The sequence below is a fragment of the Sminthopsis crassicaudata genome, chromosome 3, assembly GCF_048593235.1.
Source record: "Sminthopsis crassicaudata isolate SCR6 chromosome 3, ASM4859323v1, whole genome shotgun sequence".
Lineage (NCBI taxonomy): Eukaryota > Metazoa > Chordata > Mammalia > Dasyuromorphia > Dasyuridae > Sminthopsis > Sminthopsis crassicaudata.
The window spans coordinates 42,500,423-42,521,084 of NC_133619.1; the positions used below are offsets into that span (position 1 = coordinate 42,500,423).

General features: G+C 37.2%; 1 protein-coding gene across 1 annotated transcript in view; it reads left to right on the top strand.

Annotated features, from left to right (window-relative positions):
* Positions 1-6,635: 6,635 nt before the first annotated feature.
* Positions 6,636-20,662, top strand: part of ANKUB1 (ankyrin repeat and ubiquitin domain containing 1) — a 38,627-nt gene continuing 24,600 nt past the window's right edge. The window contains 3 exon segments of the mRNA XM_074298350.1: positions 6,636-6,780; positions 7,246-7,346; positions 18,150-18,293. Coding sequence (XP_074154451.1) covers positions 7,257-7,346; positions 18,150-18,293 — 234 coding nt within the window. The 5' untranslated portion in view covers positions 6,636-6,780; positions 7,246-7,256.

A 20,662-nucleotide genomic window follows, 5' to 3' on the forward strand; every position in this document is an offset into this window, starting at 1 on the left:
AAAAGCAAACAACAACAACAACATGATGAAAATGCTATACTTTGAGGCACATTCAGTCTCCATAGCTCTCTTTTTGTATGTGGATGGCACTTTCCCTCATAAATCTCTTGGAATTGACTTCAATCATCTCATGTTAAAAAGAGCCACATCCATCACAATTGATCATCTCATAATCTTGTTGTTGCCGTATATAATGATCTTCTGGTTCTCATTTCACTCAGCATCAGTTCATGTAAGTCTCTCCAGGCCTTTCTGAAATCATCCTGCTGGTCATTTCTTATAGAACAATAATATTCCATAACATTCATATACCACAATTTATTCAGCCATTCTCCAATTGATGGGCTTCTACTCAGTTTCTGATTTCTTGCCACTATAAAGAGGGCTGCTACAAACATTTTTGCACATGTGGGTCCCTTTCCTTCCTTTAAGGTCTCTTTGGGATACAGATCCAGTAGAAATACTGCTGGGATCAAAAGGTATGTGCAATTTGATCGCCTTTTGAGCATGCTTCCATTCTCCAGAATGACTGGATCAATTCATAACTCTACCAACAATGTATCAGTGTCCCAATTTTCCCACATTCCTCTCCAACATTCATCATTATCTTTTCTAGTCATTTTAGCCGATCTGAGAGGTGTGAAGTGGTATCTCAGTGTTGTCTTAATTTTCATTTCTCTAATAAATAGTAATTTAGAGTATTTTTTCATGTGAATAAAAATGGCTTTAATTTCTTTGTCTGAAAATTGTCTGTTCATATCCTTTGATTAGCAAAAGGATTTTAAAAAAACAGTATAGAAAGGAGCAAGGTGGCAGAGTGGACAGGACTTTGCCTGAACTGTTCTTGGCTTCCCTCAGAATCAACACTAGATTGAGCCTCTGACTAGATTTTGGAGTAACAACCCACAAATATTCAAAGTGTAATGAATTTCCAACATAAGATATGTCAGAAAGACTTCAGGAAAGATCTATCTCAATAGTGCAGGGGGAGATTCAACCTACTAAAAGTACAGCCAAGGAGGCCCAGGATGAAGAGACTTTTCCTAGGGATATTCTAGTGGGAGACTCTTAGCCAAAATAAAGCAACATTAGCTATTCTATCCTGGTTCAGAAGGCCAGTTGGTTAGCAGACTAATTGTGAGACCTCAAGTGCAAATATAGAAGGCAAATAGTGAGTACTAAACCCCAGCATGTAGGGCCTACCCAGAGCAGTGGGAAAGCCTGCAGCACTACTGGCCTCAGATCAATGAGAAATGCCTATCGTCCTATAAAGGAAGCTCAGGACAATCTCCTGTTGTGCCCTAGAAGCAGAACTCAACTTTTAAAAATGAACAAAAAAAGGCAAAAATGACTCTTTCCATAGATAGCTACTATGGAGACAGGGAAGAACAAAACCCAAACCCTGAGGACACTAAAGGAAAAATGCCTCTCAATGAAGCCTCAAAGGGCAGTATGAACTGGTCTCTAACTCAAAAGGCTCTCTTGGAAGAACTCAAAAAGGATCTTAAAAGAGAGTTAGAAGAAAATGAGGAAAGGAAATAAGCGTTTTGCAGGAGAATTTGGAAAAGGAAACACAGAAATTGACTTAAGAAAACAACTCCTTGTTCCAAATCACTACTGATCAGAGAAATGAAAATTAAGACAACTCTGAGATATCACTACACACCTGTCAGATTGGCTAAGATGACAGGAACAAATAAGGATGAATGTTGGAGGGGATGTGGGAAAACTGGGACACTGATACATTGTTGGTGGAGTTGTGAAAGAATCCAGCCATTCTGGAGAGCAACTTGGAACTATGCCCAAAAAGTTATCAAACTGTGCATACCCTTTGACCCAGCATTGCTGTTATTGGGATTATATCCCAAAGAAATACTAAAGAGAGGAAAGGGACCTGTATGTGCCAAAATGTTTGTGGCAGCTCTTTTTGTTGTAGCTAGAAACTGGAAGATGAATGGATGTCCATCAACTGGAGAATGGTTGGGTAAATTGTGGTATATGAAGGTTATGGAATATTATTGCTCTATAAGAAATGACCAGCAGGAGGAATACAGAGAGGCTTGGAGAGACTTAAATCAACTGTTGCTGAGTGAAATGAGCAGAACCAGAAGATCACTATACAATTCAACAACAATACTGTATGAGGATGTATTCTGATGGAAGTGGAAATCTTCAACATAAAGAAGATCCAACTCACTTCCAGTTGATCAATGATGGACAGAAACAACTATACCCAGAGAAGGAACACTGGGAAGTGAATGTAAATTGTTAGCACTACTGTTTATCTACCCAGGTTACTTATACCTTTGGAATCTAATACTTAATGTGCAACAAGAAAATGGTATTTACACACATATATTGTATCTAGGTTATATTGTAACACATGTAAAATGTATGGGATTACCTGTCATTGGGGGGAGGGAGTGGAGGGAGGGAGGGGATAATTTGGAAAAATGAATACAAGGGATAATATTATAAATTTAAAAAAAAAAAGGAAAAAAAAAGAAAACAACTCCTCAAAAAAAAAAAAAAGAACAACTTCTTAAAAAACAGAATTGGTGAAATGGAAAAAAAAAAAAATCCAATGAACAAAACAACTCCTTTCTTCACCCCCCCTCCCCACTTGCCCAGGGTCACACAGCTAGGAAGTGTTAAGTGTATGAGACCAGATTTGAACTCTGGTCCTCCTGAATTCAAGGCTGGTGCTCTATCCACTGTGCCACCTAGCTGCCCAAATCAATTCCTTTCAAAGTACAATTAGCCAAATGCAAAAGGTGGTAAAAAAAATCTAATTGAAGAAAATAATTCACTAAAAATTAAAATTGGACAAATGGAAGTGAATGACTCAATGAGACAGCAAGAATCATTTAAACAAAACAAAACAAAAAAGAAAAAATAGAAGAAAATGTAAAACATTTCATTGGAAAAACAACTCTCCTCAAAAATAGATCCAGGAGAGACAATTTATCCTCAGGAAAATATACTATGACCAAGTAGGATTTATAACAGGAATGCAAATCTGATTCAATACCAGAAAAACCATTAGCATAATTGACTATATCAATAACCAAACAAATAAAAAAATGATTATATTAATAAAGGCAGAAAAAACATTTGACAAAAAAAACAGCATTCATTCCTATTAAAAACACAAGAGAGTGTATGAATAAATGGAGTTTTTCTTAAAATGATAAGTGGTATCTATCTAAAATAATCAGTAAGCATTATATGTAATAGGGAAAAACTAGAAGCATTGCCAATAAGAGCAGGGGTGAAATAAGGTTGCCCACTATCATCATTACTATTCAATATTGTATTAGAAATGTTAGCTTTAGCAGTAAGAAAAGCAAAAGAATTTTAAAGAATTAGAGTAGGTAATAGATGATATAATGGTATACTTAGAAAATCAACTAAGAATTACTAGAAATAATTAACGACTTAAGCAAAGTGGAAGGATATAAAATATATGCACATAAATCTTCAGCATTTCTGTTACCAACAAAATCCAATAGCAAGAGACAGAAAGAGAAATTCCATTTAAAATACATGTAGAATTCAACTTTACTAATTAGATTTTAACTTTACTTCCAAACCCCATAATAAACCTCTTTTATCAATCTAAATAAAATAAAATAAATGTAGATAATATAAAATATTTGGGAGCTTACCTGTCAAGACAAAGCCAGGAACTATGTATAAACACAATTACAGAATATTTTTAACAAATGAAATTAGATCTAAACAAATGGAAAAATATCAAGTGTTCATGGGTCGACCCAGCTAATATGATAAAGATGATAATTCCACCTAAATTAATCTACTTATTCAGTGCCATACCAATCAAACTACCAAGAAATTACTTTATAGAGCTAGAAAAAATAATAACAAAATTCATCTGGAAGAAGAAAAGGTCAAGAATTTCAAGGGGATTAATGAAAAAAATGCAAATGAAGATGGCCTAGCTGTACCAGACCTAAAATTATATTATAAAGCAGTGGTCAACAAAACCATTTATTGGCTAAGAAATAGAATAGTGGATCAGTGGAACAGGTTAGGTTCACAAGACACAGTAGTCAGTGACTATAGTAATCTAATATTTTGATAAACTCAAAGACTCTAGCTCCTGGGGTAAGAACTTACTATTTGTTAAAAATTGCTGGGAAAATTGGGACAATAGCATGACAGAACTAATTCAACATCTTATGCCAAGATAAGGTTGAAATAGGTTCATGGTTTAGACATAAAGGGGGATACTATAAGCAAATTAGAACAAGAGATAATCTACCTCTTAGATCTGTGGAGAAGGAAGGCATTTATGGCCAAAGAACTAGAGAACATTATGAAACACAAAATGGATAATTTTGATTATATTAAATTAAAAAGTTTTTTATACAAACAAAACCAATGCAGCCAATTTTAGAAGGGAAGCAGAAAACTAGGGAGAAAAATTTTACATCCAAGGTTTCTGATTTCTAAATATATTTCTAAAGCATATAGAGAATTGACTCAAATTTATAAGAGTATAAGCCATTCCCCAAATGACAAATGGTCAAAGGACATGAACAGACAATTTTCAGATGAAGAAACTAAAGCCATTTCTGGACATAGTGAAAAAAATGCTCTACATCACTATTGATAAAAGAAATGTTAAACTAAGACAACTTTATATGTCTCAGAACAATGCATAGATTGTTGGAAACTTTAGAATAATTTTGATGTGGTACAGCTTCTGGGAAATCACTGGGAAACCAAATGAAGGTACATCCCCCTTAAGCTCTGTCAGGAGAATTAAGAGTACTCCTGCCCACAAAATCAGAACCAGACCATTCCTCCATCTTTAAGCAAAATTAGCATATCAGTGACATGAAGCACCTGCTTTCTCTAACTTTTTATAAGTTTGTCTTTTTTGCCCTTGGTTCTTTGCTAACTTATTTTGGAATTTAGCGCACTTTAATTGGTGTTACAATTATAATAAACTTTGCCCCTTGACTTGGAGATAGATCCAATCCTGCAAATTCTTTTGAGACATCTCATGACATTGGTCTGGAACCCCAATCTTTTCACGGTCCCCCTTGGGCTCCAACAATTTTATCTTCTTTATTGTGACTTCAAGACCCCAAAAGTGAAGTTTCTATCCAGACAATAAATGATTATCTATTTATATAATTCTTTTTTTTAATAAACCTTTTTATTTTCAAAACATATGCATACTATTCAACATTCATCCTTGCAAAACTTTGTGTTCCCAGTTTTTTTTTTTTCTCCTTCCCTTCCCTCCACTCCCTTCCCTAAAGGGCAAGTCATCCAATATATCTTTAAACAGGTACAATTCTTCTCTACACATTTCCACAATTATCTTGCTGCACAAGAAAAATCAGATCAAAAAGGAAAAAATGAGAAAGAAAACAAAACAACAAGAAGAAAAAGTGAAAATATTATGTTGTGAGCACAACACACTCAGTTTTGACAGTTCTCTCTCTGGAGCAGATGGCTCTCTCCATCACAAGATCATTGGAACTGGCCTGAATCATCTCACTGTTGAAGAGACCCACACTTGTCAGAATTGATCACCATATAATCTTGTTGTTGCTGTATTATGTATATAATTATTTTTTTTAATTAAAGCTTTTTATTTTCAAAACATATGCATGGATAATTTTTTAACATTCATCCTTGCAAAACCTTGGGTTCCAAATTTTTTCCCTCCCTCTCCCCCACGTTTATTTCCACAATTATTGTGCTGCTATGTAGATAATTCTTAAGAGTAAACTCTGTTTCCAACAATGAGATGATTGGGGCCATTTTCAATGGTATCTTGATGAAGAGCCATCTATACTCAAAGAGAGGACTGTGGGAACGGAGTGCGGATACAACATAGCATTTCCTTCTTTTTGTTGTTGTTCATTTGCATTTTTTTCTTTCTCATTTTCTTTCCTTTTTTGATCTGTTCTTGTGCAACAAGATAATTGTACAAATGTTTACATATATTGGATTTAACATATATCTTAACATGTATAACATATATTGGATTAATTGCCATCTAAGGGAGGGAGTGAGGAAAGGAGGAGAGAATTTGGAACACAGGCTGTGGAAGGATCAATGTTGAAAAATTATCTGCGCATATGTTTTGAAAATAAAAAGCTTTAATTAAAAAAAAAAAAAAAAGAGTAAACTCCCTGAAAACAGGCAGCTCTCAGATGATTTAACGTACACTGCTTATCCATTCCATCCACCTGAGATCCAGATTTCAACTTTCTAACTTTCTCTCAAAATTAATCCCTCCACCCCCCAGCAATGTAACAGGTCCAAGAGTTAATTCTAACAAATAGTGTTTAGTTACTGCACATAAGGCTGCAAACTCTCCAGCTTTGCTTTGTTTCTTGCTTCTCTATACGAGAGAGTTCAACCTACTTTCTATTAACACCACAGCGGGGTTCTGAAGATGAATGAGATAACAATGTTGCTGTGTTCTAAGTCTGACAAATACTGAACCCTCCAGAGTGCCGGAGGAAACACAGAGTAATATTGTGTTATTAAATGGCAGCTCCCATTGTGCAGAGATGGGCAGAGGAAACAATAGCATCATTTGCCCACACATTCATCTCCTTGGTGTAAGGCGTCACTGTTCTGCCCTCTGCAAAAAAACAAGCTTAGAAATGCCATCAGGGAACGAAGTGTGCAAAGTTGTTATGGAAACTAGAATACTTTGGCTCAGAGTTATTTACAGAGCACTTTAAGGATTACCCCAGTCCGCCAAACCAACTGAGGATTATCCTGGAGGTGAGCACGTACTCCAGCATCCCGGGGCGTTCTCCAGGGAGTTGGTGACCCCCTCTCTGCTGTCCACAGCTCTGCAGGAGCCAGCCGGAAGCCAAGGGCGAGGAGGGGTCACTTCTTAAAAATATACGTGAGATCCAGGCTGGCAGAACTCGGGTCTGGGTCCTGGAAGGTGGTTCCGACTTGCGTCGGTTCCCTTCATCCGAACCCAGAGTGGTGCTAGCCCGCTCTAGTTGGTGCCCACAGCACAATGTAACTACTGTCCGCAGTCGCCTGGTACTGTGGCACTTTCCCTGGCACACCAGTCCTCCTCCTGGAAGAGAAGCTGGGCTTTGTGGGGAGATATTTATAGCTGCAGCTGGCTAGCATTTTTGCCCTCGATTGTGCAAATTTTGAAGACTTTTGCAAGTGTGTTTTGTTAGCTCAGCAAGATCTCTTGGAGTTTTTTTGTTTGTTTTTTTTTAACAGGCAATTATAAAATGAAGATTTTTATCTCTTTTGAGGGATCTTTTGAACCTTTTGATGTTTCCCCAGTGGACACAGTAGGAGCTATAAAGCTGATGGTAAAGGTAAGTGCTTCATCAGTTGATCAATGAGACATTGATCCATTTGCCTTTGTTTAAGACTGAAAGGTGGTCTATGAACAACAGCTAGCATCCTCTTAAAAATAAGGACCACTGAGTTTCTACAATGCTTCAAATTTTGTAGATCACTTTACAAGCATCATCTCATTTCAATTTCTATCCAGTCCTGAGAGAAACATGACAGAGATGGCCATCATCTCATTTCAGCTTCTATACAACCCTGAAAGACCCATGTTAGAGATGGCCATATGAAGAACTAGAAGGGCCCTTACAGACATCACCGAATCCAACTCTTCTTATTATATACTTGAGGAAACAAAGAATTTAAGTGACTTGCCCAGAGTCTCACAGCTCCTGATGTACCCAGACAGGATTTGAATTCAGGTCTTCCAGATTCTAACCACAGCACTCTATCTTTGGCACTACCTAGTTGCTTTCTAAGTTGAAAACACGAGAAATTCAAATTCTCTACTTGCCATATACTTTTCATGACATTCTATTTCTCCTTCCCACATCCCCTTTTGGACTGGACTTGGTCTGAAGGCCAATTGCAATTGCTGGCTGTGGTAAAATTGTTTTGATAGTTCTCCTGGTGTCCATGGGAATATCAAACTGATTATTTCTCTTATTGAATCACTTGTTGACACAGCTTATGCTTGTGGAATCTCTTTATTAGAGCACCTCCAGTTATTCAGGTGACTGGACTCCCAGTAGGAGGTCCTGACCAGTCAAACTAGAGCCAAGGTGGCAGAAAAGAAATTGCTTGGGTGGAATTCCCCTGCTGCCCTGTTTGAGTATTTAAACCTTGCTGTTACTAAACTGTGGGTAAGTAGGTGACTCCAGAGTGCCAGACTGGGAGACAAGACTAGAATTAAAAAATCTGGCCTCAGACATTCACTAGCTGTATGATCCTGGACAGGTCACTTCACTCTGCCTCAGTTTCCTCATCTGTATAATGAGCTGAAGGAAATGGCAAACCACTCCAGTAGCTATGTCAAGAAAACCCCAAAAGGGATCGTGAAGGGCCAGACATGACTTGAACAACTGAACAACAACAACCAAGTGATGGCCAGGGAGCAGAGTCTCAGTGAAGATGGGCCCTGAGCTAGGAGGGGGCAGGGGAAGCTGGTTCCCCAGGGTCCCTCAGAGAAGAGGGGCTGGACCAAAGCTCTTCTGTTCCTGGTCACAGCACAATCCTGCATCTCGGGCAGCCAGGATTCCATCATGGGCGCTCTCTTCCCCAAGCCTGGGGTGGAAAGTTGTGTCCCTAACCCTATTTCCCCCAGAAGTCTAGTGAATTTTCCTAGGCAGAGTAGCATGATGATTTTTTAGGAACTCATATGTCCTTGTTGCTGGGAGGTGTCATGAAATGTTTCCTTGAAATCATTTCTGAAGAAGGCTGGCTGTTCCAAAAAGGCAGAGGGGAGAAGAGTGCACTCCATGTGCTTGAAAGGATATAGTAGAACAGACACCTAAATTCATTTCCTCACTGGTTTCCTCGTATCACTCTCCTGACTCTTTTCTCAGCTACCTGAATGCTCTAAATTTCGTTTGCTGCCTCTTTTGGCTCAAGATGACCCCTCCCCAGCTTTACAGGTGTCTCTCTTAGTCTCTCCCCATCAAGTTCCAGTTGGGCATCTTGACCAGGATGCTGTCTAAGCCCCTCAAACTCAAAATATCCGAAAAAGAATTCATTAACTTTAAATCCTAAACCCAGCCTTTTTCCTCCCTGTTTGCAATTCTTCTAGTTATTCATGTTTAATACTCAGTCATTCATGACCCTTCCTTTTCCCTGACTTCCATTTGCAATTTTGGGAAGTCAAGTGAGGGTAAGTGACTTGTCCAGCTAGTAAGTGTCTGAGGCTGAATTTGAATTCAGGTCCTCCTGCCTCTAGGCTAGTGCTCTTAATGCACTGCCCCATTCTATTTACAATTATTTACCACATTTTGTCACTTCCACCTTCCCAACATCTCTTCTATCCATTCCTAACTTTTTTTGTGGGGGGGGAGGAGGGGGAGAAGGGAAAGCAATCAGGGTTAAGTGACTTGCCCAGGGTCACACTAATAGAAAGTACTAAGTGTCTGAGGCTAGATTTGAACTCAGGTCCTTCTGATGGTCAGGGCCAGTAAAGATAAGTGCTCTACCCACTGCACCATCTAGCTGCCCCCTTCTCATCTCTTCTCTGACAATCACTATTGAATTTGAGGCTCACTTCACTTCTCACCTAAGCTATTGCAATTGCCTCCTAACAGTCTGACTGGATCCACCTTTACTCTCTCCTATATAGCTTTTACACAGCTAAAATATTGATCGATATTCTTAAAATACTGGTCAGAACACATTAACACCCTGCTCAAGGACTTTTGATGGGTTCCAATTTAGCATCCTTCCTCTCCCTCCACTCCCTCTCCTTTCCCTCTGTTCACCTAGGGAATCACATCTGAATATACATTTTGATTGCTGAAACCTTGTAAGATAGCTTGGGGTTCACAGGCTAGATTTATTTTTTTAAGAGCCATACCTTAAACCCAAATCACTCTGGCTCTCCTTGGGTCTCAGCCCAAACTCAACTGGGTCACTGCTTGAGTTCTGATGGCTCAAACTGAAGGTAAATAGCAGTCGTTTCTGTTTTGGCCAGAAACCCCGAGCCTTCCTCATCCAGATTGATTAAAAAAACAAAAACAAAACTAGTTTAAAAAGGCCATTATTTTTGGATTCATTTCTTACCTAACTTTAATCACTGAATGGGCACTGGCTCAGACAAACTGAGACCTGGGAAAACCTTTAGACCAAGGTTTCCCACTGCATGTGGGGCCATCTCCAGTCATATTCATATATATCTTGCCACTGGACCCAGATGGCTCTGGAGGAGAGAGTGAGATAACCTTGTCTCACTTAATCCTAGTTCACTTGCAAGTCATGATATCACCTTTCTGATATCATGTACTTCTTTGAAAATGAAGGACCAATAACAACATTCAGCTTCTGGGATAAAATACAAACTCCTCTACTTGACATTTAAAATCCTTCTCCATTTGCTTTCAGTTTATCTTTTTGGAAAAATTTCACATCCTCAAGTGTTCAACTTTCTCAGGCTTACTTGCTCTTCTCTGTGTATAATATTTTTTCTACTGCTTCTCACACCTTTGGATAAATTGTTCCAGAAGTATTTTTTCCTCGCCATTACACCTTAAAATCTCTAACTTCTTTCAGGCCTGAATTCAAGTGCCATTTTTACACCTGAGACTTTCTCTGATCTCCATCCACCAGTGTTTTCTCTCTTGTACTCAAAGCCTTCCAAAATTTAGTGCTGTTCCCTATCCAACTCTCACAGGTGGACACTTGGCTACTTTGATGCCCTACAATCTCAGTGACTCATCAAATCATGGAATCACAAGATCTCTTTGAGCTGGAAAGAATCTCAGAAACCAACCAGTCTAATACACACTTAAATAAAAATCCTCTCTACCATATTCAATGGTCCTCTATTCTTTTCTGGAAGCCTTCTTGTAAGGGTTTACTAACTCTCATTTTGGGGATTAATTTTGTTTTACCAAACCAAAATTTTTTTCTCTGTACCCAGTAGCCTGTAACTAGTAGTAACTAGTAGCCTGTTGCTACTAGTTATCTTCCCCATACCAAACAAAACAGTTTTTTTTTTTTTCCATAGATATTAGAACTGAAACAACAGTCTTTTAAATACTTAAAGAAATACTTCCAATCTCACTCTGATCTTTTTTTTTTCCATGGTAAATATCCCCAGTTTCTTCAACGATCTTTATATGACATAATTTATAGTTTTATTGCCTTTATCAACCTTGACTTTGGTTTGTCAATCTCTCCTAAAATGTGGTGCCTTTAACTGAACCCAAGATGTCATATGTAGTGTGACTGATGCTGAGTGGAGCAGAATTATCCCTCCTTCTAAACTTTATGCTTCTATTAATGAAGGATGAGAAGACATTAGCTTTTAGAGCCACTATTTTGCACAGTCAACTATATGGAGATTATGATGCATTGAACTCCCCAATATTTTAAAAATTGTAATACAGGAGAACTAACTAGAATTTCAAAATAGGTGGTTCAAAGGGTCAAGTATTTCTTCTTAGCTATCAGAGAGATTTGGACCATAATGATATTTGATCTGGGAGGTGGACTTGAGTCACATTCAAGAATTTTGAAAAAGAGAATTAAGTCTAAAGGAAATGGATACTATGACGAAGGATCTGGGACTAAATGGGAGAACCAGAAGAGATAATGAGAAAGGTAGTGTTTTCACTCATCTGCCAGTTACCTAATGAGCTGAGCTGAAGAAAAAAATTATGGTGGAGGAATTATGGGTGATCAAATAGAAAAAGAGGATATCAATTACAAGAAAATGGATTTACATTACAAGGATGTTTCAACATTAGGAAAACAACCACCATAATCATATTAATATAAAATAAATGTAATTAATATTTTAAAATTTAGGTATAGGAAGGAGTTTTTTAATCATAAAAAAGAGTCTGAGAGAGGGAAACCGAACTGTGGCAAAGAGGGAAGAGGTAACAATATATAGTTGGCTTCCTAATTTTAAGATTAGGATTAGGACTGAAGCGTCTGATAATAAATAAATAATATTAATAAGTGCTTATTAGTAAGAAAAAAAATAAAAAAAACCAATGTTAATAAGCACATAATACTTACTCCTTTTCCTTATAATCATCTCTTCAAGGTCTAAAAGCAATTCCAAATGTCTTTCCTTTTTCCATGTCCTACCTCTCCATGTTTATCTGATAATAAGAGCTGTTATATATTTTTCCCCCTCATTTCTTTTAATCCAAACTATTTTCTTACATTAACTTTGTTTTATGAAAATATCCATGCATGGTCATGAAGGCTTGTATTACATGTCTGGATATTTAACATAATAATATTAGTGCTATTTCCTATCCAACTACTTCAGGTGGACACTTGGCTATTTTGAGGGTTTGCAGTCTTAGTGACTCATCAAATCATAGAATCAAAGGATCTTTCTTGAGTTGAAAAGAACCTCAGAAATCATAGCATAGCACTTGGTACATAAAAGGTACTATATAAGTTCTTAATCTTTACTTTTCTTCTCTCTCCATCCCAGTCTGTGCTGGGAAGGGAGGAGTGGAAGAAGCTAGGGAATAGTTAAAATACATATAACTTAAATATTAGGTCAGAATGTAGGAATTAGTCTAAATGAGGGTTTTGCAGTATTACAATTCTGTTCATTACTTTTCATTGAATAGGAAAGGAAGGAGCCACATGGACTTGAGGGCCATGATATTGCTCCTAAATTAAAAGCAAACTGATTGTTGTAACATGGTTGGCTAATTAAATGTCCTACCTTGAACTTGAAAGGGTAACTGGGAAGAAAAAGTGGTGACCAAAGAGAGTCACACCCTGAACTACCTCTGTGGGAAAAGATGGGAATAGACTGGGAGATATTGCTCCAGCTCCTTCCAAAAGAGGTAGAAGGAGCAGAAAGGAGCAAGTACTAAGTGGGCAACTTGACTATTTACAGCCAATACAAATTGGTTATAATATAAATGTTATTTAGCCCCAAATCCTGCACATGACTGTGTTTGCGGACAGTGCAAATTACATTTCTTCCTGAGAGACAGACAGCATGTTATACTTAACATAATATCTGGCACATAGTAGATGCCTAATATATGTTTATTATATTATATTATGTGCTGGAAATAACAAGGGACTTGAAATAAGGAGACCTGAGTAATAATCTCATCTTGGACATCACTATGTTAGAGTTGAATTACAGTATGTCCTCATCTATACAATGAGCTGGAAAAGGTAACAGCAAGCCACTCCAGTATCTCATGACCCCATTTTTATGACTGAAAAAATAACTGAACAACAACAGATTATTATGGTCATTTACAATTGTGTATTGTGTGCCTACTCTATTCATTCTGCTGATTTACCACTGTTACTATTTACAGTACCAAATTGCTTTTGATCATCACCACTTTGCAATATATTTTGAAATCTGATACTGCCAGGATACATTCCTTCATAATTTAAAAAATCGATTCCCTTGATATTCTTGACCTTTTGTTCTTCCAAATAAATTGTTGCTATTTTTTTCTGGCTCTATAAATTCTTTGGTAGTTTGATTGATGTGGCACAAAACAGTAAATTGATTTTGATAGACTTGTCATTTTTATTATATTGGCTCAATCTATCCCAAGCAATTAATGTCTCCAGGTGTTTAGATTTTTCTTTATATGAAAAGTATTTTATGATTGCATTTATAAAATTGCCAGATTTATCTTGGCATGTAGACTCCAAAGTATTTTCAGTTGTCTTCAGTAAACTTAAAATATCTCTTTCTGTCTCTTCCTACTGGGATTTGTTGATAACTTATGGAAATGCTGATGATTTATATGGGTTTATTTGTCAGTAATTTATGGAAATGCTAATGATTTACATGGGTTTATTTTATGTTCTGCAACTTTACTGAAAGTTGTTAATTGTTTGAACTAGTTTTTCATTTGATTCTCTGGATTTCTTTAAGTATACTGTTAGGATTCTTATAAGGTGCTAAGTCAATGGAATTGATAGAGATGATAATTATCTAATTTAGCATGGTTCAGTATGATTGATCTGATCCTAAAAGGAGATGTTATGGGCCAGAATTTGAAACAGGGTACAAAGTGGAATTGATGAGATAATGGTTCTCTAATTGAAATGTACTTAGTACTTAATATAATTCCACAGTATTCACACCTTTAAGAAAGCATATAAAAGGAGAAGCTCTCAGGGCCAAAGACAAGCCCACTCTTAGAGGCAAAGACAGATTCATTCTATCTTCCACTTTTGTTGTGGCTGGAGACTAAGCACAAACCCTTGGAACTACAGGAGATTCAGAGCCAGGATTCAGTGGAGGAAATTCACAAACCAGAGAAGGCAGCTTAAGCTCTCCTAACCAACACTACAGAAGACCTCCATAGAAAAACTAGCCGAGCCCCAAGTAAAGGAGACAATAATTTGAAGAATACAATAAAGGATTTGGATTTTAATCCCTGGCTGCACTTGTGGTGATTACTGGCTGCCTCTAGAAGCCCCCCAAGAAAACTGTTCCCAGAGAAGATGCTAATTTAAAGAAGAATATTACATTTTGGCACCTGAATGTGGGACCAAGAACCTTCATCTGTGACCCAGAAATTAGAGTGAGTACAAGGAAACTTTGTTAAAGAGCTAAAGTAGAATTTCAGCTAAAATGGGACAGATGCTTCGAAAACAGCCTTCTTTTCCTCTTCAAGGAAAATCTGTAGAGAGCATTGCCAGGGTTATGAAAAGCCAAGGTTTGATTATAATTTGGGAACAGATCACTGAAGTTTTAGAAATTGTACAGTATACATCTCCTTGGTTCTCTAAGGAAAAAGAATCAAATCCAGATGAGTGGAAATTAGTAGCAGAGCAACTATGTCAATTCTACAATGAAAATGGACCTGACTCAATTTCCAAAGATACACTTAATACATACAATTTAATACAATTGGCTTTAGGAAATTATATGTTATAGAATAAGGAAAAAGAAGAAAGAGCAGGAGGGGGAGGAGCCAAATAAACTAGGTGAAAATGATGAAGAATCAGATAAGAATGGAGTTGAGTGCAATTTTAAGTATAGTATTTCACAGCAAGATAAATTAGGTCATTCCCCATCCCCTGACCTCCCTCCCTCAATTAACCTTTCATGAGTGGAGGGAGAAGGAGGAGGGGGAGAAGCAGTAACACAATCAGGACCTCCTATGAAGCAGCCTATGACAAGATTACAAAAGGCATTGCTTAAGGCAAAAAATGAAGGATGGGATGTATCTGATTTAAAAATAAATGCATATCCTGTGACTGAAGAATTTGACTCTTCAGGTCAAAAAAGGAGAAGGTACACTCCTTTTGATTTGGAAAAAATTAAGGATTTGAAAAAGGATTGTGTTCTTTATGGGGTTCCATCATCTTATGTTAAGATGTTACTAGATAATTTGTCTTATGAAATCCTAACCCCAAGTGATTGGAAATCCATAGCAAGGACATGTTTAGAACCTGGACAAAACTTGCTGTGGCTTTTGGAGTATCATGAATTATGTAGGATTCAAGCCCAATGAAATAAGCTAACAGGAGTTAATGTTTTTTGACTTTTGACTAACTAGCAGGTGAAGGTCACTATGGAGAGAATTCAGCACAGGTTAATTATCCCATAACAGTGTATGAGCAAATTTCTAAGGCTGCAATAAAAGCTTGGGGTTCCCTCCCTGGACAGAAATATGGAGGTGAAGCCTTCACAAAACTAGAGCAATGAATCTTTTGTGGATTTTTTGGGACGTTTGCAGACAGCTGTCACAAGAACTATTGGAGAAAATCAGCTACAGAAATAATGACTAGACATCTGGCTAAGGGAAATACCAATGAGGTTTGCATAAGAATTATATGGGGACTACACAAAGATGCTTCCTTAGAGGAGATCATAAGATGCTGTGCCACAAATGCTTATTATACCTAGACTATGATGAACATGGGAAGACAGGGTCCTTCTTGGCAAGGAACTTCTAGAGAGAGTCATTGATGTTTTCAGTGTGGAAAAATAGGAGATCTTAGAGCTCAATGTAGATATAGAGACAGAGTGAGAGAACAGGCTGAGAGAATAAAATCCAAAACCATATGTCCAAAATGCCATAAGGGCTTCCACTGGGCCTCAGAATATAGATTGACCCAGGGAAATAAGAGGTAGGGCCCAGCTCCAAGATATCATACAAAAGACAGGTGGGGCATGATGGCAGCTGAGTTTACACCCAGAGAGTCTTTACAACAGGTGTTCTCAAACTACGACCTTGGGCCAGATGCAGCTGGTTGAGGACATTTATGCGGCCTTCCAGGTTATGACAAATGGGCTGAGGGGTGGAGACAGAGTGTGAGTTTTTGTTTTTACTATAGTCCAGCCTTCCAACAGTCTGAGGGACAGTGAACTGGCCCCCTATTTAAAACATTTGAAGATTACTGCTTTAGAAGTTCAGGACTCTGATGTGATCTGTTAGCCAAAAAGCAATCACATGGCAGAAAGGGATTACAATTGGGAAAAATACAGGCTTTTTTAACCCAACAGAAGGGCAGTGTCCAGTGCAAACAGTTTCAATGTAATTGCCAGATGATGAGGAGACATTTAGAAAGTGGTAAATAGAAGCGTCTAGATAGGTTAACTTCCTGGGATAGACGGTTTACTTGTATTTCTACAGACAGAGAAGGAAACAGATGGGTGGCAACAAACACCTAGAAAGAGACAGAAAAAGAGAAAAATCTGGAAACAAAGGAGAAGACTTAAGAACAAAATCTGCAGGAATTATTGGATTCCCTAACACAAGATAAGACTTGAAAACCAGCAGTAATTATTGGATTCCTTGAGATGAAAAATTGTTGATGAGACTATTGCAGGACTTCAAAACTTGCAGTAATTATTGGATTCCTGTCACATGAACTAATGGACAATAGATTCATTTTGGACTATTTCTAGGACTTACGGACATGTATATTTCCTCATGTTGATTCATGTTATATGTTACATCACTACTAGCCTGTGTTACTATGTGCTTATGTAATTTATGTGATTATGTGTAATATCTCCCATAGTGATGGATTTTTGTATACCTATTTTAAGAGTGAGTCCCTTCAGAAACCTGCTAATCTGATTTAATTTCCCATTTTCTTTGGTGTTTTCATCTCCCTTCCAGAGATATCAGAGAGGGCATGATCACCTCCTTTTTGTGGTGTTTCACTCCTTTTTTGAGCAGTCAGGGAAGGCGTGATCACCTTCTTTTTTGGGGTTCTCACCTCCTTGAAAAGTCAGGGAGGTTATAGCTACCTATGTTCTAAATCAAAAGAAAGCAGGAGATGTTAGGATTCTTACAAGGTGCTAAGTCAGTGGAACTGATAGAGACAGATTCATTCCATTTTCCACCTTTGTTGTGGCTGGAGACTAAGTACAAACCCTTGGAACTATGGGAGATTCAGAGCCAGGATTCAGTCAAGGACATTCACAAGCCAGAGAAAGCAGCTTAAGCTCTTAGAACCAAGACTACAGAAGGCCTCCAGAAAAACTACCCGAGCCCCAAGTGAAGGAGACAAGAATTTGAAGGAGATGATAAAAGATTTAGACTTTAATCCCTAGCTGCACTTGTTGCTAATGACCTGAAATGAGAACTGGAGGGATTGTTGGTGATTGCAAACAGACATAGCAGATTACAAAACTGGGAATTATGAAGAAAAACCATAGTAAAGGATGTGGTCAACAGCATATCTAAGTAAATAAAGCTGATCTGTCAGGTAGTGAAAGAGATGGACAGATAGCCTGTGTACCCTCTCAGGGCCAAGAGTCCAGCACAGTGACTTCCTTTTGTCCAACTTATGGGAGGACATGGACAAGTCATACAGGGCAAGTGCACATGGATGGATTGCAATCTGATTCACTGAAGGAAATAGACATATAGATGGGATTCCTGATCCACTAGAGTATTTGAATCTAAGTATTAATTCAGGGAAAATATATTTGCTATTTCAAAGTGCTATAATTATCACAAATTTTGTTTTTCCTAGCTATAAACTATCTGAATGATTTTTTTTTAAAGAACTCATCTTTGTTCTATTTAAGGTTTAAAAAAAAATTTTTTTTTTTGCTTTAATGTCTATTTTTTACTTAAGATTTTATTAAAAATTTCTTGGAAGTGTCCTGTTTTTCACAATCTCTTATTATTCATTTAAAGGATTATTTCCATATTCCACTCTCTGAAGATAAACAAGGCAAGACGTACCTACAACTGATGTATGCTGGTGCTGTGCTAAATGATAACTGGAGTCTTGCTGATGTAGGAATATCACTTGGCTCAAATCTCAAGTGCTTGGTCAAGGTATGCTCAGAGCAGTAGTTATTGAAGTTGTCTGCATTGTGGTTTCCCTAAATTACAGTTTATTTGCTTCAGCTAAGCTCAGTGTCACAATTATTAACTAAATATATCTCTACACATAGGAGGTACCTAATCATGAGAAAGAATAATAAGGTCATTTGAAAGAAAGTCAATGAGTAGAAAAGGCCTTTGAAGAGTTTCTTTGCAAGATAATTGCAAAGTAAGATATGTTGTTTGTGTTCTAATTGAATTTGGGCAATTCCTAACTTAGGAATAGCTTTATAAATGATGGTTAGTTTTATAGTCCAGCCCATAAAAACCTTTTAAACAAATGTCCACCTCAATGTTTCAATGATCTGCCACATCTTTGACGTGAACAATCAGACTGAAGGTCTTTATGCATTTGTAGATGTTTCTGGAGATTTGATATAACTGAAAATTTCATCACCATGTAACCAATCTGGTGATGGCCTTTCCAAATTTGGATAATTTATATACAATATTTCACTGGGCCATATTCAAGATCTTTCATTCATGGAAAGCCCTGCCAAAGCTTGGACTTCACTTGTAGAGCTTTTAAGAACCCAGGTCAATCTTCAACAAAAGGAAGAAATATCAGAGAACTTCAGGGAAAGTTTTAATTAATAATGTACTTGAAATACTATCACTGATGATATAGAACTTAATCACCATTGATAGAATCTTCTTCACAATCTGAGCTCCTTCTCTAACATGTGAATGCTCAGAAAAGCTACTCTAAGTTTAAGACATACTATGGGTAATTTTTTATTAATTTTTTGCAATTTAAAACATTTTTATCTTATTTTATTTTTTATTTCTTTATTTTTATTTTTTTAAATTTTATTTATTTTGTTACGATTATCTTACTTTTATTAGCAGACCAGAGGATGCATTAAATCAAAACAAGATATTTAATCAGATATCACAGCAAATAAGGTGAAAAGAAAAGATAGCCCATGTCCATGTGGAATATTTTCTCAACTTCCTACTAGTGGTGAGAGAGAGAACATATGTGGTCAGCACATGAGAAACTCACGGACTAGTAGAACATGTGTGGTCAAGGAGCACATGTGTCTAGGGCACGTTGGAACTCCAGTGCTCCAGAGCTGCCTTTGTACTCTGATGATATCATTTTGTTGCTCCTTGCTGCATTTAGTTAAATACTGTATTTTTACCCCTCAGCACATTGTCTCTGTCAAGGAGCACTGAGCTAGTCTCTGATACCATCTACTAGTCAATTTCTCAAGGTCACCTTCTGCTTTCTGCTCCAGGTGCTCAATTTAAATGGATAGAAAACTTCTTCCTTAGGTCGGCAGATTGCTGCTGTTTTAGGGAAGAGTTGTCTCATCCAGCTAGTAAAAGTTATTAAAGAATGCTTTAGGCAAAGATTAAACTATTCTTTTAACTTTCTTTTTTCTGGTGCTGATCCGGATCCCAAACATTATCTGATTTGAAGTTAGAAAATTCTTGCAACTCCTATTATATCACTGAATATGAGCTTTTGGGGATAATCTTTTCCTTATATAAATAAACAAACAAACAAACAAACAAATAAATAACTATGTCCCCTTGACATATAAATAAATCCAAGGACTAGAACAAAAATTAGGATAAATAGGTAAGGTCCCCATCCCAGGCTTTATTATTAATATTTACTACATTTATGCTTCCCCCTGACTTCCTTATTGTGTAATGACATTGCCTTTTAAATTCTCTGGGCCTCAGATTTGGCATCTATAAAATAGGGAAGTTGGGCTAGTATAGGGGCCTTTCACTTTCTGTGTGTCAACTTTTTAGATTCCTTTATCAGTCCAATGAAGCCAGAGGTCTCCTCAGAATTTTGTTGCCTAAATTCACAACTGAAGGAAATAATTGTTTCAGTTATAGGTGAATGAAAATAAAGATTTTCTTTTTTCCCATCTAAGTTCATACACCCCTGATATCTATCCAAAGATTCCTTGGAGCTGGCTAGATCCCAGGTGAAGAACCTCAGTCTAAATCAAAGCTTCTTAATCATGACACATAACTGAAATGGGGATCCCGAAAAATGTGGCAACAATAAAAGATATCAAGTATTTCATCAATTTTTTTTTTTTTTTTTTTTTTAGGCAATTGGGATTGAGTGACTTGCCCAGGGTCACACAGCCAGGAAGTGTTAAGTGTCTGCGATTCAGATTGAACTCAGGTCCTCCTGACTTCAGGGCTGGTGCTCTACCCACTGCGCCACCTGGCTGCCCCTATTTCATCAAAATTTAATTCTTTATATAAAAATTAACAAGCACATTTATCTCATCAATATGCAAATTTGCTTTTGTCTTTAATAAGTAGTAAAATATTTTATTAGAATTATT